Here is a 24,722-nt window from a genome sequence, read left to right on the forward strand (position 1 = left end):
AGACAGAGAGAGAGAGAGAGAGGGAGGGAGGGAGGCAGAGACACAGGCAGAGGGAGAAGCAGGCTCCATGCAGGGAGCCCGACGTGGGACTGGATCCCGGGACTCCAGGATCACACCCTGGGCTGAACGCAGGCGCTAAACCACTGAGCCACCCAGGGATCCTCGGCCTTCTATTTTAATTTAGAAATTCTGCCTTGCTCAGCTTGGACTACTTCAACACAAACTGGTATTAGTTTAATAAGTTGTTATGTCAGCTCGTTACTCATGTTAATCATGGTTTCGGTTTGATTTGGACATTGGGGAATTGCTAAATCTATTTAATGAATTACACATGGGTCTGTAACATTGTCCTTGACACCATAGCTGTGCAATGGGTACCATGAGGTATGGGAAGGGAACTGAGATTTTTGTAAGTGCTTGCTGTGGACAATTGCTGTTTTTCATTGTGCTCCTCTGGACTTGAGTTTATTTGTGAAATGAGCAGGACTAATGAATTTGTGCTGCCCTCTCAACCCAAAGATTCCTTCTTGACTAAACCAGGGAGATTTTTGGCTAACTGAGGTTGAACTGTATAAGCCTTCTATTTTTAGGAGTCGTGGGAGAAATGTTATCTAAAAATGCAGTTGTTTGTGTGCTTCAGCTAATGAATAATTAGTACAGTATTATGAAAATAACTGCGTCTTTTGATAATTGGGGACTTAGATGTTTCCCAGAATTTTATAGTATTTCACACATTTCATATAGGTATAGGAGACTGGTAACAAATATCCTAACCTCAGGATGGATTCAAAAGTTATAGGGTTTTTCTATAAATCCCTAGGTCAGAAACTATTTTTTTTCTATAAATGTTCTCTAAAAAGCAAAGTCTACTGTTATGCATCAAAGCTTTGATCTGATTGAAGAATTTATTATTTTGTGTGTATGTTGGTCTACTAAATATCTGTTAAGTTGCCAGAAGTGTGTTTAGTGCAGGGTTTCTCAGACTCGGCAGGGTTTCTAGTCTACTTTGGACTAGAAAACGTTTTGCTGTGGGGAAGCTATCCTGGACATCTCTAGCTTGACTGAATAGGTGCCAGTAGCAGCTCTTCATCCCAGTTATTAAGATAAAAAATGTCTCAAGACATTGCCATATGTTCACTGAAGGTCATAAACGTCCCTAGTTAACAACCACTAGTTTACTATGAAGCAGCCTTCTTTAGTTAGGACATACTAGGCAGATGATTACAAATGTTACTGATTGGTTAAATTAATTAAACAATGTTAAATCTTGCCAAAGTGAATCTAAATTCCTCATTGAGAATTAAATGTATCTCTTCTGTCTAAGTGCTAGATGTTCTTGATATATTCTGAGTGAGGCAGTCATTCACTTCCTTATATAGGCAATAATTCTTGGGAAATCTTAATAAGTTGTCAAAAGAAATTCAAAGAAAATAGTCTGATGATTCGATTTGTAAGTACCTCATGGTATCTCCTTACTTCCAAGATTAAATAATACTCTTAGTTTAATTTCACTATACAGTAGAGACAATGACAACAAATTTGTGCTTTTTGTGTGGTTGTTGATATTTTTGTGCGTGTTTTAAGTGGCCATCTAAGAGATAATGTTTTTTTTTTAAATGACCATTTCTCCATCCACCCCCCATCAGGGATATCAGTGTTTTAATCATGAGCATTTTTCAGTTTATAATAATTCTCATTTTGATAATTTGGTTTTTAAAAACCCTGAGGCCTTTTGAAAAGGAGGCAGTGATGGAAGTCTATAAGCCTTCTATACAATTGGTGTGGGGTGTAGAGTCTTTTTCTCAAACAAAAAGCACAGAATAAAGAGGCTGTGAGATGTATCAATGTAATATTCACTTCTTTTTCCGCCTGCTTAAAGGGAGCAGTACAGTGATCATAGGCCCAAACTGACAATCTTAGTAACTGAGGTCTGGGTGTTTTTCAGGCAAGCCTGCATTACACAAGGAATTTAATATAAATAGGCCTTATAAAAGCAAAAAGAAACCTAAAGAAATATAATAATATTATAAAATGCTTTCATAATTTTAGAGAAAGGTAGTTTATAATTATCTTGATTAAAAGGACTATTATTAGTCACTCTTTTTTTTTTTTTTACCTTTTTTTAAACCCAAATAGACAATCACTCATCAGAAACAGGCCTACATTTTTCAGAAAGTTAGATTTCTTTAAAAAACTATTATCTCATTTATGCTTCCACTTAATATGGAAAAACAGAGACTGGATTTATGCTCCTAGCTTAAACGTTAAAAATCTGGAGAAAAAATACAGTATAACAGCTTTTATGACACTGGCCACTAGGCAATAGAAAATAGTGATTCCTGAGGGATAGGAAACAAGTAAGATGAAACATATGATTTCCCTGGTATATTGCTTTGGGAACACCCAGGCTATGGTGTGAGGAGGAGCAAACCAGAGGCATCCAACAAACTCCTGGAGTGGAAGAGATGAAAGTGAGAGTCTGGGGAGATCAGAGAAGCAAGAGGTCACAGGCAGAGTACTAGCAAGGAGGAAGCTGCATAGAGACCACCAGAAATCTAGCAAGGGGCCTCCTATGTGTTTTGCAAAGCACTGATTATTGTCTATATGTGAGAAGATTACCTGAGCCCAAAAGGGAAAATCACCTGGAAGGACTAGAGGAAAAAGTTCCTGGCACTCACACAAGACCTGGAAACAAACAAACAAACAAACAAACAAACAAACTAAAAAACAAAAAAAAAACCTGTTCCCATCAGAAAGACTGGAGAGCCTCATAAAATCATAGGTACTGAGTACAGTACTCAAGAGTGTTCTTGCCTCAGTAGTGGGGAATAACTAACCCTACATGAAATACTGCTCAGGACTTGCCCAGAAAATCTTGAAAAGCAAGACTTGAAAAAAAAATATTTTCAAGTAATTTGACTATATATGTAGATAGAACTCAAGAATATTTATAAGAATATAAAAAAAATAGGGGCACCTCGGTGACTCATCCTTGGCTTAGGTCATGATCTCAGGGTCCTGGGATTGAGCCCATGTCTGGCTCCCTGCTCCATGGGGAGTCTGCTTCTCCTTCCCCCTCTATCCCTCCCTACCACTCATGCTCTCTTTCTCAAATAAAATAAAATCTTAAAAAAAGAATATAAAAAAAATCCAGCATCAACAAAGTCAAATTTATGATACCTAACATGCAACCAAAAATTAGTAGCATGCTGTAAAGCTGAAAAATATGACCCATAATGATGAGAAAGACCAATCAAAACTGAAATAGACTAATAGGGTATAGAATTAGCAGACAAGAGTATTAAAACAGTTATTTTAACTATATTCCATGTGTCAAAAGGTAATTTGATATCTGAAAAAGAAAAAATTGGTAAATTGAACTTCTAGAGATGAAATTCACAATGCCTGAGATGAAACATGCACTGGATGACATTAACAAATGATTAGATATTACAAAAGAAGATATTAGTGAATTTGAAGACATTACAATAGAAGTTATCCAAAATAAACAGAAAAAAACATATATATATTTTAAAGATTTTATTTATTAATTCATGAGAGACACGGGGGGTGGTAGGGAACAGAGACACAGTCAGAGGGAGAAGCAGGCTCCATGCAGGGAGCCTGGTGTGAGACTCAATCCCGGGACTCCAGAATCACACACTGGGATAAAGGCAGCGCTAAACTGCTGAGACACCCAGGCTGCCCCCCCCAAAAAAATATTTCAAATGAATAAATTTTTCAACCATGGAAATACTTCAAATATCCTGATATACATATATTTGGAATCTCTGAGAAAGAAGTGTGGATAGAAAAAATATTCAAAGAAGTAATAGCTGAAAGTCTTCCAAATTTGATCATGCAAAATACTAAACAAACCCCAAATATAAGAAACATGAAGAAAAAAACATCAAAAGAAATCATGGCTAAAGTTTGCAAAACTAGAAAAAATACTAAAACTTAAAGAAGCCAGAAGGAAAAAGATCTATTACACATGAAAGAACTAAGATAAGCATGGCAGCAATGTTCTCATAGGAAATAATGCAAAGGAGGAGACAATGAAGCAATAGGACTAAAAGATGGAAAGGAAAGAAAACAAAAAAAGATCAACCTAGAATTCTATACCCAGTGAAAATATTGGTCAGAGAGGAAGGCAAAATAAAACTTTTTCAGAGTGGCTGCACCAGTTCACATTCCCACCAACAGTGTAAGAGGGTTCCCTTTTCTCCGCATCCTCTCCAACATTTGTTGTTCCTGCCTTGTTAATTTTCCCCATTCTCACTGGTGTGAGGTGGTATCTCATTGTGGTTTTGATGCTGAAAGAATTCATCTGCGGTGGACCTACGGTACAGAAGATGTTTAAGAAACTCCTGTAGACAGAAGAAAAATGATAGCAGATGTAAATCTGGATCTACCCAAAGGAATGATGATCACCTGAAAAGGTAATGTCATGACCCTTCCCCTGGATGAGAAGGGTGTATCTTGCCCCATCAGGAGTTAGCACACGAGGGTGCTCCTGATTCAGCTTCAGGTTTCCCAACAAATAATAGGTGATAAGGCATGAGAAAGAAGATGATGACACGGAACTGGTCTCTGCCAAACTGACCTTTCCTGACAACCTGGACCACTCACCTAGAGACTGTTACTAAGAGACTAATAAAATTATACTTTTTAGGGTTTCTGCATTTTAGAGTACTACTGATACTACACATTGGCCTTTATCCTAATTAAAACGATTGTTTTTGGGGATCCCTAGGTGGCTCAGAGGTTTAGTGCCTGCCTTCAGCCCAGGACATGATCCTGGAGTCCCAGGATTGAGTCCCCCACTTTGGGTTCCCTGCATGGAGCCTGCTTCTCCCTCTGCCTGTATGTCTGTCCCTCTCTCTCTGTGTGTCTCTCATGAATAAATAAATAAAATCTTTTTTAAAAAACCAATTATTTTTAAAGCTGTAAAGTTGTGCCTTCTACATTAAGATCTTTAATCTACTTGGATTTTTTTTTCAACATGAATACATGGTTGATCCAGAGCAACTAATGGAAATGCCATCTTTTTTCTCATTAATCAGAAGTGCCAACTCTATCATATATCAATCACCTATGTATGCATGGAAGTCTTCCTGTGCTATCTCTTCTGTTAGTCTCCCTGTGTATACACAGTATTATGATATCTGTGCACTTATTAGATATGTTTATACTAATAGGAAAAATATACTTTTTTTCAAATGTACCTTGATTCTTCCCTAGCATGTTGGATTTTCAAATAAATGTTAGAATCATTTTTTTAAAAGTACATGAAGAGGTTACTAAGAGTTGCAGCTAGATCACCTTGGTTTCAGCCTGTCTTATTAATAGTTGATAAGTATGAACTCTCCAGTCCTATGACAAAGGTTAGTCACAGAATGACTTTTTGTCTTTACAACTACAAGGGCAAAAGCAGACGTGGTAGTGAAGGGATGACACTTATGTAGGAGGCATTTAGGGGTCAGATCTCTTCCCTCTCTCCCACATTCACCTAGAACATCACTTCTTACTTGGTCAACATTAGCTTCGGTTATTTTGGTGCAGACCATGTAGAAGCAACTTCATTGCCATAAGCACATTTAAGTGTATATCAACTGCATATTGAGGATTGCTTCAAGGTATGGGCCAGACTACTATTTATCAGATTCATGGAGTATAAAATATACATAACTTAATTTATTTTTTAGGATTTTCAATAAACGCTTCTTGACTGACTCAAGGGTTAAATTCTCTATAACTCCATTTTAATATAATGTTCAAGAAGAAGTTTGACAGTTTATCAACATTTATCACTTACTATGAATGACCTGCTTTGCTCTAGGTACAGTACTAAGTACTGAATATTCAGCAGCAAGGAAATAAATATGGATCTTTCTCTCATAGGACAATCCAACATTTAAACAAAATAAACAGAAATATAAGTATTTAATTTATAATTGTGCTTAATTCCATGAAGGGAATAATATGGTTGTATGTAAAAATAACTAGAGGGAGAATAATACATTTTTTATGTATTAGGACGTATTATGTACAAATGAAAAGCGATTTGACCTAGAATGGGATTTACTCAGCAAATTAAACATAATTTTTCCTTTTAGTTAATTTATTCATTTATTCCACAGTATTCATGTTCATTGCCACTTTAATGGTCCAGATATCAGGCTCACAAAAATGACCAAGACACAGTTCTTGTCTTTGAGGAGATCCAAGTTCAGTGGCTTACATAATTACCTTTCACTAAAATAATTGCATACCAAAAGAAAGCATAAGTATATCCCTTCCATTTTTCTTTCTTTTTTAGATGAGGATAGGCATTCACTCGGGTTCTGTGCTGGCTGGAGTTGTTGGGGTGAGAATGCCACGATATTGCCTGTTTGGAAATAATGTCACTCTGGCAAGCAAATTCGAATCAGGAAGTCACCCTCGGCGCATCAATGTCAGCCCAACCACTTACCAGTAAGTGTTCTCTGGCTTCCTCCTCCTCCTGTCTATGTCCTTGCCTTGACCTAATGTCCTGTCATGTGTGAGACACTGTATTTTTTTTTATCCTGTCTTTCTCTAAGGTAATAGGAGTAGATCCACCCAGTCTGAAAAATAGCAATTGTGACATAAACGTTTATTTGCACCCCAAGAGAGTACATGTAGAGCCTGACTTGACTGAGAGGTAAACATAGGTTTGTCATTTCCCATAGTTGCTGTCCTTTGAGATACACCTGTTTAAATACAGGAGAACAAATGTTGAAGATCTGCCTTACACAAAAAGTCCGCACATTTTCAAAATGTTCCTCAATATTTATAAAAGTCAAAAGAATAAGATAGAAAAGATATTTTGACTGCTTTTATTCTTTGGAATAACTAAAGTAAATAATGACTCTCTAAAGTTAAATATATACTGGGTACAGAGTAAAACTTCAAACTCTATCTTACAGGTCATAAATTGGCAAGTCTACACATATAGCTGACAGATGAACACATTTGTATTTTGTACCTGGTAGATGTCCTCTCACCCACTAGTTACTACACTTCCTAGGGGGAGGGACCATGCCTGCTTTAGCTTATCATTATATTCCCAAAACTTGTAGAACATGCTTAACACATAATAAGCACTCTATAATATTTGTTGAATTAATGAATAAATGCATTGGTAGGTAGACTTCTCTAGAATAAGAAAACAGTATGACTATCTCCTATATATTAGACTTCAGTTTTGTGCTGTGCATTGGTGTGCAAGCTAATTGGTGCCATGATTTGGATAACTAAGAAATCATATTGTAAGACTGTAGACTGGAAATAGTGACCGTTGATATTTTTCTTTTATTATTAATTTTTTATTGAAGTAAAGCATACAATCTTATATTAATTTCAAGTGTATGACATATTAGTTCGACAATCCTAAACATTACTACATTACTCAGTACTCACATAATAAGTATAGTTAATTTAAGTCACCATAAAATGTTTTTATAATATTTTTGGCTACATTCCCTGTTGTATTTTTTCATCTCTGTGACTTATTTATTTTATATTGGAATTCTGTACTACTTTATCCTCTTTATCTACTTTACCAATCCTCCAACCTACCACTGGTGGCAACCACCAGTTTGGTCTGTGTACTTAAGCATCAAGGAGTTTTTTTTTGGGGGGGGGGGGTGCGGGGGGGGTTGGGTTTTTTTTTTTTTTTTTTGGTCTCTTTTCTAATTTGTTTTGGTTTTTAGATTCCACATATAAATGAAATCCTATGGTATTTGTTGTTCTCTGACTTATTTCATTTACTGACAAATACCATAGTGTGGTGCCCAACGGGAGTGTCTCTCAATCAGATGGGGGCCTCTAAATAGGGCGGTGATTGGCTGGAAGCCAGTAGCAGGGGCAGTGAAAGAATTCACCCGAGGCAGAACAAAGGAAGTAGAAATTTATTGAATACACTGCAAGGGAGTGGTGGGCAGGACAGCAGAGGGGAGGCTGTCTACTAGGAAGCAGTGTGTGGGGGCCACTTTTAAAGAGGGAAGGTAAGGAGGTATGGTAACATATGTAATTCTCTCTCTTTTTTGGTAACTGTGCCTGGTTGTAAGTAGCCTATTAGTCAGCTATGGCCTATGGATGTTTTATGTTTTGAGGTAGACTGCCTGACGGGCCTGTGTGTAGTCAGCCAGTGGTCACTATGGTCCTTTCTGTTCCATTCCATTTCTCAAGCCTGTTTACCTAAAAGCAGCCTCTATATTTAGGTCAATTAATGTCACAAATGGCAAAAGCACATTATTTTCTATGGCTGAATAATATTCCATTGCACATGCACACACACACACACACATATCCTACACATTTATCCATTTAATCTATTGACAGACACTTAGGTTGCTTCCATATCTTGGCAATTGCAAATAATGCTTCCAAAAACATAGAGGTGCATATATGTTTTTGAATTAGTCTTTTCTTTTTCCTTGGGTCAACACCCAGTAGTAGAATTACAGGGTCATATGGTATTTCTGTTTTTAATATTTTGAGGAAATTCCATGCTGTCTTCCACAGTGGCTGTATCAGTTTACTTTCCTACCAACAGTGACAAGGGTTCCTGTTTCTCCACATCCTCGCCATCCTTATTATTTCTTATCCTTTTAATACTAGCCATCCTGACTAGTGTGAGGTGATGTCTCATCATGTTTGGATTTTGTGTTTTGTTTTGGGGGGGCTTTGTTTGTTTCTTTGGCATTTGCTTGATGATTAGTGATATTGAGCATATTTCCATGTCTGTTTCCCAGCTTTATGTCTGTTTGGAAAAATGTCTATTCAGGTCCTCTGCCCATTTTTTAATCAGTTTTTTTTTATGTTGAGTTGTATAACTTCTTTATATATTTTGAATATTAACCCTTTATTAGATCATTTGCAAATATCATCTCTCATCAATGGGTTGCTGATGAGATTTCCTTTTGCTGATGATTTCCTTTGCTGTGAAAAAGCTTTTAATTTTGTTTTTTTGTTTGTTTGTTTTAAAGATTTTATTTATTTATTCATGAGAGACATAGAGAGAGAGGCAGAGACATAGGCAGAGGGAGAACCAGGCTCCTCAAGGGGAGCCCAATGTGGGACTCCATCCCACAACCCCAATATCATGACCTAAGCCAAAAGCAGATGCTCAACCACTGAGCCACCTAGGCATCCCAAAACTTTTAATTTTGGTGTAGTCCCAAGTTTATTTCTGCTTTTGTTTCCCTTGCCTCAGGAGACATATCAGAAAAATGTCGCTAAAGCCAATGTCCAAGAGATTACTGCCTATGTTTCCTTTTAGAAGTTTTGTTTTCAGATCTCTCATTTAGGCTTTTAAGCCGTTTTGAGATTATTTTTGTGTATGGTGTAAGAAAGTGGTTCAGTTTCATTGCGTGCAGCTGCCTAGTTTCCTCAAAAACATTTTTTGAAAATTGTCTTTCCCTCATTGTATATTCTTGCCTCCTCTGTCACTGATTAATCAGCCATATACGTGTAGGTTTATTTCTGGATTCTCTAATCCTGTTCCATTGATCTGTGTGTCTTTTTTGGTGCCAGTATGGTGTTTTGATTACTATAGGTTTATAAGTGTATCTTGAAATCTGAGATTGTGATACCTCCAACTTATTCTTTCTCAAGGTTGGTTTGGCTATTCAAGGCCTTTTCTGGTTCTTCACAAATTTTATTTGTTCTAGTTCTATAAAAAATGCTGTGGGTATTTTTTTTTTAATTTTTTTATTTATTCATGATAGTCACAGAGAGAGAGAGAGAGAGAGAGAGGCAGAGACACAGGCAGAGGGAGAAGCAGGCTCCATGCACCGGGAGCCCGACGTGGGATTCGATCCCGGGTCTCCAGGATCGCGCCCTGGGCCAAAGGCAGGCGCCAAACCGCTGCGCCACCCAGGGATCCCGCTGTGGGTATTTTGAAAGAGATTGCATTGAATCTATATATTGTTTTAGGTAATATGGACATTTTAACAATATTAATTATTTAAATCCATGAGCATGCTATACTTTTACATTTGTTGTTTCATCTTCAATTTCTTTCATTAATGTTTTATAGTTTTGATCATCTAGACATAGATGTGACATAGATATAGTCACATCTATGATTAAATTTATTCCTAGGGGGGAACCTGGGTGGCTCAGTGGTTGAGCATCTGCCTTTGGCTTAAATCATGATTTCAGGGTCCTGGGATCGAGTCCCACATTGAGCTCCCCACAGAGAGCCTGCTTATCCTTCTGCCTATGTCTCTGCCTGTCTGTGTAAAAAAAGAAGTATTTATTTATTTATTCATTCCTAGGTATTTTATCCTTTGGTGCAACTGTAAATTGATTTCCTTAATTCAGGAAATTAGATGTGACACATACTTTTATTGATTTTGCATCTTGCAACTTTGAATTCATCTATCATTTCTAATAGTTTATTGGTGGTGTCTTTAGGGTTTTCTGCATATAATAACACGGCATCTACAAAGAGTGACAGCTTCACTTCTTCATTAGCAATTTGGATGTCTTTCATTTCTTTTTCTTGTCTGATTACTATGACTGCAACTTCCAGTACTACCTTGAATAAAAGTGGCAAGAATGGAATCCTTGTTTTGTTCCTGTTCGTAGTGGGAAGGCTCTCAGTTTTTCAACATTGAGTATGATGATTGTTATATATGGCCTTTAATTATGTTGAGATGTGTTCCCGCTAAACCCACTTTGTTGAGAGTTTTTATCATGAAAGGATGTTGAAAATATCAAATGTTATATCTTAATAATGTTAATCTGAAGATGAAGATGATCTTATGGTTTTTATTCTTTCTCATGTTAATGTTAAATATTATATTGATTGACTTGCACATATTGAACCACCCTTACATCCCTGGAATAAATCCCACATGATCATGGTGACTAATGTTTTTTAATATATTGTTGATTTAGTTGTGCTAATCTTTTGAGTATTTTTGCATCTACATTCATCAAACATATTGGTCTATAGTTAGTTGTTTGTTTTATATTTTTTAAAGATTTTATTTATTTATTGAGTCAGGGGAAGGAGCAGAGGAACTGGGACAAGTAGACTCTGCTGAGTGAGGAGCCTGATGTGGGGCTTGATATCAGGACCCTGAGATCATGATCTGAGCCAAAACCGAGTCAGACACTTAACTAACTGAACCACCTAAGTGCCCCCTCCCCCCCCGCCTTTATTTTGTGATGTCTTTGGTCTGGTTTTGGTATCACAGTAATGCTGACCTTGTAAAATAAGTTAGGAGCTTTTCTTTCCTCTTTTATTTATTGGGACAGTTTGAGAAAAGTAAGTATTAACTCTTCTTTAAATGTTTGTAGAATTTACCTGTGAAGTCATGTGGTCCTGAACTTTTGTTTGTTGGGAGTTTGTTGATTATTGATTCAGTTTCATTACTAGTAGTTGCTCTAGTTCAGATCCTCTATTTCTTCTTGATTCAGTTTTGGAAGATTGAATGTTTCTGAAATTTATCCATTTGACTAAGTCATTCAGTATCTTAGCATATAATTTTTCATAATATGTTCTTATAATCCTTTGAGTTTCTGTAGTGTCAGTTGCTATTTCTTCTCCTTCATTTCTGATTTTATTTGAATCTTCTTTCTTTTTCTCCTTGATAAATCTGGCTAAAATTCTTATCAATTTTGTTTATATTTTTAGAAAACCAACTCTGGGTTTCATTGATCTTTTCCATTGTTCTTTTAGTCTCTATTTTGTTCATTTATGCACAAATATCTATTTCTTTCCTTCTACTAACCTTGAGTTTATTTGTTCTTTTTTTTCTTCCTAGCTCCTAAAGTATAAAGTTAGTTTATTTGAGAATTCTCTTGTTTCTTGAGGTAGGCCTATATTACTATAAAATTCCCTATTACTTCTTTGTTGCATCCCCATGATTTCGGACTGTTGTGTTTTCATTTTCCTTTGTCCCCATGTATTTATTGATTTCTTCTTTGATTTCTTGGTTGACCTACTGATTATTGAGTGGCATGTTGTTTAGCCTCTGCTTGTTTGTTTGGTGTGTGTGTGTGTTTCAGATTTTTCTTATAATTGACTTCTAGTATCATACAGTTCTGGTTGGAAAACAATCTTGATAGGATCTCAATCTTCTTAAATTTACTGAAGCTTATTTTGTGGCCTATCATATAATCTGTCCTAGAGAGTTTTCCATGTGCGCTTAAAAAAGAATTTGTTTTCTGCTGTTTTGAGATGGAATGTTCTGTATGTATGTCAGGTTCATGTGGTCTAACGTGTATTTCAAAGCTGCTCATTCTTTATTGACTTTCTATCTGGATGATCTATCCATTGATGTAAATGGGGTGTTAAGGCCTCTAATATTATTGTTTATTGTTGATTTTTATTTCTGTCTGTTAATATTTGCTTTATGTATTTTGGTGTTCCTTTGTTGTATACATAGATATTTATAATTGATATGTCCTCTTGATGTATTGTTCCGTTTATTGTTATGTAATGGCCTTCATTGTTTCTTGCTACAGTCTTTATTTTGAAGTTTATTTTGTCCGATATAAGAATTGCTACTCTGGCCCTTTGTGCACTTTCATTGCATGGCATATGTTTTTCTAGCACCTCACTTTTAGTCTACATGTATTTTTAGGTGTGAAGTGAGACTTGTGGGCAGCATACATATGGGTCTTGATTTTTCTTATTTATTCAGTCATCTAGTGTGTTTTAATTGGAACATTTAGATCATTTACATTTAAAATAATAATTGATAGATACATATATACTTGTTCATTGTTTTTTGGTTGTTTTTATAGTTCTTCTATGTTTCTTTCTTCTTCTCTTGCTCTTTTCCTTGTGATTTGATGGCTTTGATAGTGTTATGCTTGGCTTTCTATTTTTTTGTATATATATTATAGGTTTTTGATTTGTAGTTACCATGCGTTCATATGTAACATCTTATGTGTATAGCAGTCTATATTAAGTTGATAGTTGCTTAAGTTAAAACACATTCTAAGCACTAAATTTTTATTCCTCTTCTGTGTTTTATAATGTCATATTTTATAACTTTTTATTTTGTGTATTCTTTGACTAATTTTTGTAGATATAATTGATTTTAACAATTTTGTATTTTAATCTCAATACTGACTTTATAAGTGACTGATCTAATTTTCTTTTTTTTTTTTTAAACTTTATTTTTTTTAAATTTTTATTTATTTATGATAGTCACACAGAGAGAGAGAGAGGCAGAGACATAGGCAGAGGGAGAAGCAGGCTCCATGCACCGGGAGCCCGACGTGGGATTCGATCCTGGGTCTCCAGGATCACGCCCTAGGCCAAAGGCAGGCGCTAAACCGCTGCGCCACCCAGGGATCTCTGATCTAATTTTCACAAGTAAAATTTACTTGTGAAATTTTTTTCCTTTCATAATTTTCTTCCAGTTATGGACTTTCCTTTATACTTAGAGAATTCTCTTTAACATTTTGTATAAGGCTGGTTTGTGGTGATGAATTCCTTTAACTTTTGTTTGGGAAACTCTTTATCTCTCCTTCTGTTCTAGATGATAGTCTTGCTGGATAGAGTACTTTTGGTGTGGTTTTGGTGTGGCACTTTGAATATATCATGCTACTTTCTTTTGGCCTACAAAGTTTCTGCTGAAAAATCAGCTAAGAGTCTTATGGTGTTTCCCTTGTATTGTTTTTTGTTTGTTTGTTTTTGTATTGCAGCTGTAAGAATCTTTATCATTGCTTTTTGCTATTTTAATCACTATTTGTCATGGTGTGGACCTACTAGGTTTATCTTGTCAGGGGCTCTCTGTGTTTCCTGGGCCTGGATGTCTGTTTCCTTCCCCAGATTAAGGAAGTTTTCAACTATTACCTCTTCTAATAAGTTTTCTTTTCCCTTCTTTATCTCTTCTCCTACTGTGATCCACATGTTATTATGCTTGATGATGTTGCTTAGCTCCTTTAACCTTTTCTCATTTATTACTTTTTTTCCTATTTGCTGTTCAACTTGGTTGCTTTCCATTACCCTGTTTTCCAGATTGCTGATCCATTCTCCTTCATCCTCTCATTTGCTATTAATTCTAGGTAGTGTATTTTTTATTTCATTAATTGAATTCCTTAACTCTGAGAGGTTTTTTCTATTTTCTGTCTCATTGTTGAAATTCTCACTTATTTCATCCACTCTTTTCTCAAGTCCAGTGAATATCTTTATGACCCTTGCTTTGAATTCCTTATTAGGCATATTGCTTAACTCCATTTCATCTAGTTATTTTACAGTGATTGTGTCTTGTTCTTTCATTTGGGACATCTTCCTTTGTCTCCTCATTTTGTCCGACTCTGTGTTTGTTTCTATGTATTAGGAAAATCAGCTATGTCTCCTGGTCTTTAAAGTCTTATGTAGAAGAGGTCATGTGGTGTCCTATAGTGATACCCCCCTGGTCACCAAAACTAGGTGCTCAGGGGTATTCCCTTTATGGACCACATGTACCTTTCCATTGTGGCTGAGCCGTGATTGCCTCCAGCCCAGCCCAACCTGCTGCCATTACCTGCTTTGCATCATGTGGGTGCACTGAGCAATATTTAGTTTCCCCATTGTTGCTGTGGGCTCATTAGTGGGCAAGTTTGGAAGTCCAGCTGGCTGTCTGTAATTAGGCTTTCTGCCAGAACTGTAGTTATCACCAAAGGGCAGGGCTTGCTCCTTACAAATCTGAGAGGTTCTCATCGGTGTGTGTGTGGGGAGGAGGGGCAGTGGTCGTACTCTCTACAATTAGTATCTTTGCCACAGCTGTTGGCACCCTAAATGGCAGAGATTACTGCCTCTGCATACAGCCAAGAGGCCAGGATGCTGGAATTGAGGGCACTCTGGGATGTGGAGTTATTTTGCCCCTTCCCCAGTGCAAAGTCATTTGGGAGTGGTTCTCGCCCATGCTGGAGCTGTTTACAGGGTGTGGCAGGGCAGCTGCTGCTTTGGGAAGATGTCTGCTAAGGTCAGTGGGTTGGATTATGGTGTCCACAAAGTGTTAATGCTGGCTTCTGCAAGTGTCCAGCTACCTAGGCTGGGGGAGGGGGAAAATGATGCCCACCAGTACTTTCCTTCCTGGAGAAATCTCTTGAAGATCTCTGCCCCTCCAGAACATATTCTGAGATGAGTAAATAAATCTCCTTTACATGTACTACAAGCTCTTTGCAAACTGCTGCTTCTGTGTTGTTTCTCAGGGAGAGTTATTATGCTGGCTCTTTAAGGGTAGGGTATCAGTTTCCTATTGCCTTCTATGCTTGTGATGTCTCTTCCACTTACAATTAGTCTTGCTGGGAGTTTGGTTCCCAACTCCACCTCTCCTGTCCTATTCAATGTTGCCTCTTCTCAAGGACTAATTGTGCAAGGTCTCCTCTGCCAGTCCTTAGGTCCTTTTCAGAGTTAGTTTTGCAGATATATCTATTATCTTAGTGCGTCTTGGGTGAGGGTGAGCTCAGGATCCTCCTGCTCTGCAATCTTCCCTGAGTTTCCCTTGATTTTTGAAATTATATCTTTAAAAAATTGTGTATATATATATATGAAAGTTTATGATAACAAAATGGTGATATTTTGAAAATTTTGATGTATCTATAGAGAAAGTTACTCTTTTAGATGAAAAATATATACAGATTTCTGAGGTGATGAGAAAGGAACTGCAATTTCAAATATAAATTCAAGAGAAAGTTGCTTAAGAACTACCTGTCATTTAAAGGGTATTTATATAAGGGTTTTGCCTCTTTTAAACTTATTCCACTTTTTCTAACACAATTCTGGGCATACAGATGATCTGACAGTTTTCATGTTAAAATGTTTCTATTTTTAAAAATGATATGTAAAGAATGGATTAAGTATTTGAGAAGTTTGTGCTCTTAGCTGAGACATGATAGCTGTAGATGGCTTTGTTTACATGTGAACAATAAAGGAAACCCCTACAAGCCACACAGGACCTGTGTACTTGCATCCTACCTCTTTCATAATCTTTTTCATACTGAGTTTATGATGATCCTCAGTAAGGAGGATCTTTAGGCCTGAATCATTTCAACCACTGTAGGCACCAAAACATTTTGTTGTGTTACTGTCTGTCCCCACTCCCACCCACAAAAAATCAAATAGAGCCACAGGCAGACACATCGAGCTGCCATATGCATAGATTATAAAAGATATTTTTTCTGATTGGCCCCAAACCATGCCATTCTTACTAATGTTTTATAAAAATATTTTTACATTTACTGTATTTTACACAAAATCCTTTTCTTCCTATTACCCTGTGTTCCCCCCTCCTTCCCTTCTTTCAGCAAACACTTGTGGGAACCTCCTATATTCCAAGCAGTATGATAGGTACCAATGCTACAATTATATTCATAAATAGGATGTAGCATAAATAGGATCTCTGCCCTCAGGTATGAGATCAGAGACTAGATGATAAATGTACCTGAGAAAATTAATTACAATAGAATAGTGCTGAGGTGAAGTAACCACAATTAGAATGTTGGAGCAACAGGAGCTCCAACATTGGGCTTAAATGAGGCTGGTAGGTCATGTTGACAGATTTCAGACTAACACTAAGAGTTAAGAAGAGATACTTAAGCAGAGGAGTGACTTGATCAGATTTGTGGTTTAAAAATCTCCAAGGTTGTAGAAAGGAGAACAGATTAGGGGGTACAGAAGGGTAACACTCCATTGATTGAGAGCAGATAATCTTATCCCCATTTGATTGATGGGGGCACAACTTAATGATACTGCAATCTCCTTTTGCTATTTCTACTTGTCTTCCCATGCTTCAGAAGAGCATTTGGACTCAGTGACCTTTGACATCCATTTAAATCGGAGATACCATTACAAACGATGCACATTGGACCTGGCAATGATCTCAGTGTGACTAAGTACCTTGTGTTGGTTTATCTGTGCTAATCTGCACAGTTCAGTCATGTATAATTGTTGTGTTTCATACTGCACAAGGTGAATAGTGACCCACACGTGTAGAATGTACTTCCCCTTTCCAAGGATGCTGAGAGTTAACCAGGATTGAATTCTCAGGGACATTCTCTATAAGGAGGCAATTTGCACTTTTTTAGAGAAAATGGCAACTTGAGAAATAAAACTGAAAGTTTAGCTCATGAAAGCTTGAAATTCCCACTTTTCTTTCCTGAATTAAATCCTGAATGTCCAGGAATTGGACATTGGTCTGCACTGGCTCTCGGGGGACAGGCGGCCGTGTGCAGGGGGTGGGGCCGGGAGCTGTGCCCGCTGGGGGCGGCCGCGATCCTGGGCGCGTGCGCATGCACACACCTGTGAACACGTGTGACGCCACGCCCAGTGTGCCCCCCACAGAAAGGACAGGCACCCCTTCTGCCAAAAAAAGTGCTTTAATAAAGTGTCTAAAACTTTGTTGCAGAACTGAAAAAAAAGAAATAGAATGTCCAGTATTGTCTTTTATCTTGAAATCTTCAGACATTTATATTCACTTTATTTTTACTAAGACTATATGATTATCATAAACATTGAATGGATTATTTGCATATTATGATAAACTGAAATAATTTTCTGAATTTTTTTATTCCACATACATTTTGCCTGAAATAGTATTTTTTAAGTCAATGAAATTTTATAAATATTTTGAAGCACTAAAAATTAAAAGCAGCAATACCTATGATCTCACCACTGATTTAATACATTATTATATTTGCCTCAGCTATAGCTTAATGAAATACAACCTTTCCTTTGGAATTAATTGTGACAAACATCCAAATGAGTTTGGTGTGTTTAAAGTTCACTGTTCTGTGCATTAACTTCCTTAAAAATATTCATGTACAATAGAATTTTATGTATTTTCATTTGCAAAAGGGATATCTCACTATATGAAAGTTTCTGTAACATTGGTTTTTATTTAAACAAAACTTTGTATGTTTGTTATCAACACAATGATGAGACATATGGCTCTAGCTCATCATTTTAATTATTATACTCCATCGTATGACTATACCATATTCTAATATTCCTTTGTCTGTTCCTCTGTTGATTGACACTTGTTTTTTCCTAATTTTTAACTATTACAAAGTGTGTTCCTATGAAACCATTTGCTTGTAATTACCTAAGTCACTTTACATTTCATATCATGTAAATTGAGTTTCTTTTGTAAAGTTGGAATAATTGGGTATTTTCTCAGAATTTTGTGGACATAAGGAATAAAATTTAAAAATTTAAAATTCAGAGTCATAACTTCTATATAGTCTTCATTTTTAGACTTTTCATGTGTGAGTCATCTTTGTTGCATGCAATAATGGCCAAGGACCATTCCTTCTCCACCTAGAGCAGTTTATTACTTGTTTTATTTCTGGGAAAAAAAGAAACAGTTAATTAGTTTTTAGTTTTCCGTGTTTGATGTTTTCCCCCTTTTTCTCCAATAAATGTGAAGTTTATACCCACCCATCTTTATTCTCACTCATCCCAGTTTTGAAATAGTGCACACATGATAAACACTTGTCTCTTATCATTATGTTACTGATCTATGAAACTAAAATAATTGATTACATTAAGGATAGTTTAGCAAATTTTGAAATGGCACGAATTATCAAATGATTTGCCTGAGCAAAATTGATTTGCTTGCTAATTGCAAACTAAAAATGTGCAAAGACTCTTTAATTACTGTGATAGGAAATTTTCCTTAACCTTCAAACATTTTTGCTTTTCTCATTTTACAGTTGATCTGCTTCTAGGCTTTTCAAAATACCTATTTTTCATTCACTGTGAAAGTCCCTTTCTGTTAAAACCAAGTCACCGTCTAACTACTGCTATATGTAGAGCTCATCATATTAGGGGATCTGCAATGGATAGGATAAGGTAATGATTTGAGGGCACAATTTCCATGATCAGAGTGCTGAGGTTGGAATCCAGGCTCTAAAGCTTGATATCTGTGTGAAATTTAGTGCCTAAATTTCTTTGGACCCAGTTTTTTCCTTTAAGATTAGTACCTGTTTTTAATAATTATTGTTCAGATTAAATATGTTGTTGATAAATTACCTAATACTTTGAACATAGTCAAAATTCATTTAATTGCTTCATCCCATTGTTTTTCTTATTGTAGTTGACACACAATGCTACGTTAGTTTCAGGTGTAAAACATAGTGACTCAACAAGTCTATGTTACACTTACCACAAGTGTAGCTGCCGTCTAGGACCATACAACACTATTAAAATACTACTGACAGTATTGTCTGTGCTATACTTTTCATCCCTGTAACTTATTCCAAAACTGGATGCCTGTATCTACCACTTTCCTTCACCCATTTCCTCCCTTCCTTACCCTCTGGCAACTACCAGTTTGTTCTTTATATTTATAGGCCCATTTCTGTTTTTTCATTTGCTTATTTTATTTCATACATTCCACATATAAGTGAAATCATATAGCACTTGTCTTTGTTTTATTTCCCTTACCATAATACACTCTAAGTCTATCCATGTTTTTACAAGGGTCAAGATCTTATTATTTCTTGTGGCTGAATAATATTCAGTTGGATATATACAACATCCTCTTTAATCAGTCATCTATTAATGGACATTTACATTGCTGCAGTAAACATAGGGGTGCATATATCTTTTGGAATTAAAGTTTTCATCTTTGGGTAAACACCTAGTAGTGGAACTACTGAATCATTTGATATTTCTAATTTTAATTTTTTGAGGAATCTCAATACTGTCTACTATAGTGTCTACACCATTTTACATTTCCACCAATATTGCACGAGGTTCTCTTTTTCTCCACATCTTTACCAACACTTATTTTTTGTCTTTTTAATACAAGCCATTCTTATGGGTATAAGGTAATATTTCACTGTGGTTTTGATTTACATTTGCCAGATGATTAGTGATGTTGAGCATCTTCTCATGTGTCTGTTGGCATCTGTATGTATTCTGTGGAAAAAATGTCCAGTCATGTCCTCTGCCCACTTTTTAAAATCAGATCTTTGTTTGCTTGATTTTGACTTGTAGAAGTTCTTTATTTTGGTTATTAACCCTTTATCAGGTAAATAATTTGTGAATCCCTTCTCTCATCAAGTAGGTTGCCTTTTTTACTGTGTAAAAAGTTATTTTTATGTAGTTCTGCTACTTCATGTTTCTAATTTTGTTTTCCTTGCTTGAGAAAACCTATGTAGAAAAATGATGATAAAGTTGATGTCAAAGAGATTACCGCCTGAGTTTCTTCTAAAAGTTTTATGGATTTGGGTCCCACATTTAGATCTTCAGTGAATTGTAAGTTTTTGTGTATGAAGTAAGAAAGTGGTCCAGCTTTCCCACTAGTATATATTGAAGAAACTGTCTTTCCTCCATTGTATATACTTGCCTTCTTTGTCATAGATCAAATAACCATGTGAATATGGGTGTATATCTGGTGTCTGTATCCAGTTCTATTATTAATCTATGCTATTTTGATTACTATAGCTTTGTAGTATATCTTTAAATCTATGAGTGTGTTACCTTCAGTTTTGTTCTTTTTCAAGATTATTTGTAGTTCCATATAAATTTTAGGATAATCTGTTGTGGTTTTGTAATAAATGCTATGGTATTTTCATAGGGATTGCATTAAATCTTCAGATTGCTTTGGGTAGTATGGATATTTTAATAATATTCCTCTATTTCATGAACATGGTGTATCTTTCCATTTCTTTTGGTGTGTTGTCTTGAATTTCTTTCATCAGTGTTTTGTAGTTTTCAGAGTATAGGTCTTTCACCTCCTTGGTTCAGTTTCATCCCAGGTATTTGATTCGTTTTTTATTGCAATTGTAAATGGAATTGTTTGCTTAATTTCTCTTTCTGCTACTTTGTTATTAGTGTACAGAAATGCACCTAATTTCTCTGTTAATTTTGTATCTTGCCACATTTTGAATTCATTTAACTGTTCTAATAGGTTTTGGTGACATCTTTAGGGTTTTATATATTGTGTCATCTGATGTACTGAAAGTTTTACTTCTTTCTTACCAATCTGGATGACTTTTATTTCTTTGTCATTTGACTGTATCATTAGGACTTTACATTGAATAAAAATGCCAAGAGTGGACATTCTTGTTTTGTTCCCGATCTTAGAGGAAAAGCTCTGTTTTTCACCATGAGTATGATGTTAGGTGTGTTTGTTTCATACATGGCCTTTATTTTGTTGAAGTATGTTCTCTCTAAAACTACTTCATAGATTTTTATCATGAAGTATATACAATTTCATCAAATGCTTTTTCTGTAACTACTAAGATGACCATCCACAATGCTATTGTGGTGTGCCTATTGATTGGATTGCAGATATTGAACCATCCTTGCATCTCTGAAATGAATTCTACTTGATTCTGGTGAATGATTATTTATTTATTTATTTATTTATTTATTTGTTTATTTACATTTGTTTTCATTTAATTTCAATTTACCAACATATACTTTAACACCCACTGCTCATCCCATCAAGTGCCCTCTTAGTGCCTATCACCTAGTTACCCCATCCCCCCTGCCCACCTCCCCTTCCACAATCCTTTGTTCATTTCCCAGAGTTAGGAGTCCCTCAAGGTTTGTCTCCCTCTAATTTTTCCCACTCAGTTCCCTTCCTTTCCCTTATAATACCATTCACTATTTCTTATGTTCCATGTATGAGTGAAACCATATGATGATTGACCTTCTTCAATTGACTTATTTCACTCAGCATAATACCTCCAGTTCCATCCATGTCAAAGCAAATGGTTGCTTTGGGTAGTTCTAGTTCTATGGGTAGAACTATGGGTAGTTCTAGTTCTATGGGTGCTTCTAGTTCTAGGTCCTTTCTGATAGCTGAGTAGTATTCAGCTTTCTTTAATCATTCATCCATCGAAGGACATTGTGGCTGCTTCCACAGTTTGGCTACAGTGGACATTGCTGCTATAAACATTGGGGTGCACGTGTCTTGGCTTTTTACTGCATCTGTGTCTTTGGGGTAAATCCCCAGCAGTGCAATAGGGTAGCTCTATTTTTAACTCTTTGAGGAACCTCCACACAGCTTTCCAGAGGGGCTGTACCAGTTCACATTCCCACCAACAGTGCAAGAGAGCTCCCCTTTCTCCACATCCTCTCCAACATTTGTTGTATCCTGTCTTCTTAATTTTGACTATTCTCACTGATGTGACATGGTATCTCATTGCAGTTTTGATTTGTATTTCCCTGATGGCAAGGGATGTGGAGCATTTTCTCACGTGCTTGTTGGCCATGTCTATGTCTTCTTTGGTGACATTTCTGTTCATATCTTCAGCCCATTTCATTATTGGATTACTTGTTTCTTGGGTGTTGAGTTTAATAAGTTCTTTATAGACCTTGGATACTAGCCCTTTATCTGATACGTCCCTTGCAAATATCTTTTCCCATACTGTAGTTTGCCTTTTAGTTCTGTTGACTGTCCCTTTTGTGCAGAAGCTTTTTATCCTGATTAAGTTCCAATACTTCATTTTTGCTTTTGTTTCCCTTGCCTTCATAGATGTATCTTGAAAGAAGTTACTGTGGCCAAGTTCAAAACAGTTGTTGCCTGTGTTTTCCTCTAGAATTTTGATGGATTCTTGTCTCACATTTAGATCTTTGAACCATTTTTTACTTTATCTTTGTGTATGGTGTAAAAGAATGGTTTAGTTTCATTCTTCTTCATATGGCTGTCCAATTTTCCCAGCACCATTTATTGAATAGAATGTCCTTTCTCCAGTAGATAGTTTTTCCTTTCCTGCTTTGTCAAATATTAGTTGACCATAGAGTTGAGGGCCCATTTCTGGGTTCTCTATTCTGTTCCATTGATTTTTGTGTCAGCACCATACTGTCTTGATGATCACAGCTTTGTAATACAGGTTGAAATCCGGCATTGTGATGCTCCCGGCATTGTCTTCTTTTTCAATATTCCTCTGGCTATTCAGGGTCTTTTCTGATTACATACAAATATTAAGGTTCTTTGTTCCAACTCTCTGAAGAAAGTCCATGGTATTTTGATAGAAATTCAAACGTGTAAATTGAACGTGTAAATTGCCCTGGGTAGCATAGACGTTTTCACAATATTTATTCCTCCAATCCATGAGCATGGAATATTTTTCCATCTCTTTGTGTCTTCCTCAAATTCTTTCAGAAGTGTTCTGTAGTTTTTAGGGTATAGATCCTTTATCTCTTTGGTTAGGTTTATTCCGAGGTATCTTCTGCTTTTGGGTGCAATTGTAAATGGGAATGACTCCTTAATTTCTCTTTCTTCAGTCTCATTGTTAGTGTAGAGAAATGCCACTGATTTCTGGGCATTGATTTTGTACCCTGCCACGCTACCGAATTGCTGTATGAGTTCTAGCAATCTTAGGGTGGAGTCTATTTGGGTTTTCTATGTACATTATCATGTCATCTGCAAAGAGGGGGAGTTTGACTTCTTCTTTGCCAATTTGAATGCCTTTTATTTCTTTTTGTTGTCTGATTGCCGAGGCTAGGACTTCTAGTACTATGTTGAATAGCAGTGGTGAGAGTGGACATCCCTGTCGTGTTCCTGATCTTAGGGGAAAGGCTCTCAGTTTTTCCCCATTGAGAATGATATTCGCTGTGTGCTTTTCACAATTGGCTTTTAAGATACTGAGGAATGTTCCCTCTATCACTACACTCTGAAGAATTTTAATCAGGAATGGATGCTGTATTTTGTCAAGTGCTTTCTCTGCATCTATCGAGAGGATCATATGGTTTTTGTTTTTTCTCTTGTTGATGTGATCTGTCATGTTGATTGTTTGTGTTGAACCACCCTTGCATCCCACTTGGTCATAGTGAATAATCTTCTTAATGTACCATTGGATCCTATTGGCTAGTATCTTGTTGAGAATTTTTGCATCTGTATTCATTAGGGATATTGACTATAATTCTCCTTTTTGGTGGTCTTTGTCTGGTTTTGGAATCAAGGTAATGATGGCCTAATAAATCAAGTTCGGAAGTTTTCACTCCCTATCTCTCAAAACATGTTTATTAGAATAGGTATTGTTTCTTCTTTAAACGTTTGATAAAATTCCCCTGGGAAGCCATCTAGCCCTGGACTTTTGTGTCTTGGAAGGTTTTTGATGACTGCTTCCATTTTCTCGCTGGTTATTGGTCTGTTCAAGTTTTCTAATTCTTCTTGTTCCAGTTTTGGTAATATGTGGTTTCCCAGAAATGCATCCATTTCTTCTAGATTGTCTAATATGTTGGCATATAGTTGTTCATAATACTTTTAAAAAATCATGTGTATTTTCTTGGTATTGGTTGTGATCTCTCCTTTTTGATTCATGGTTTTATTTGAGTCTTTTCTCTTTCTTTTTAATAAGGCTGGCTAGGGGTTTATCTATCTTAGTAATTCTTTCAAAGAACCAGCCTCTGGTTTTGTTTATCTGTTCTACAGTTCTTCTAGTCTCTATTTCATTGAGTTCTGCTCAAATCTTTATTATCTCTCTTCTTCTGTTTGGGGTAGGCTTTACTTGCTGTTTTTTTTTTTTTTTTCTCCAATTCCTTTAGATGCAAAGTTAGCTTGTGTATTTGAGGTTTTTTTCCAATTTTTTGAGGGAGGTTTGTATTGTGATGTATTTCCCTCTTACGACTGCTTTTGCTGTATCCCAAAGATTTGGAATGGTTGTATCCTATTTTCATTAGTTTCCATGAATCTTTTTAATTATTTTCTAATTTCTTGGTTGACCCGTTCATCTTTTAGTAGGATACTCTTGAACCTTCATGTGTTTGAGTTTCTTCCAAA

At 36.2% G+C, this 24,722-nt stretch overlaps 1 protein-coding gene across 4 annotated transcripts in view; it reads left to right on the forward strand.

The window, feature by feature from the left end:
- Positions 1-24,722, forward strand: part of GUCY1A2 (guanylate cyclase 1 soluble subunit alpha 2) — a 429,807-nt gene that overhangs the window by 278,913 nt on the left and 126,172 nt on the right. For all 4 annotated transcript variants that reach the window (XR_004815602.2, XM_035715874.2, XM_025465669.3 and 1 more), the window contains one exon: positions 6,323-6,477. Coding sequence is in view for 3 of the 4 variants with exons in the window: in XM_035715874.2 (XP_035571767.1) it covers positions 6,323-6,477 (155 nt within the window). In the remaining variant the exon portion in view is untranslated. The remainder of the gene's footprint in view (positions 1-6,322; positions 6,478-24,722) is intronic.

This window comes from Canis lupus, chromosome 5 (genome assembly GCF_003254725.2).
Source record: "Canis lupus dingo isolate Sandy chromosome 5, ASM325472v2, whole genome shotgun sequence".
Lineage (NCBI taxonomy): Eukaryota > Metazoa > Chordata > Mammalia > Carnivora > Canidae > Canis > Canis lupus.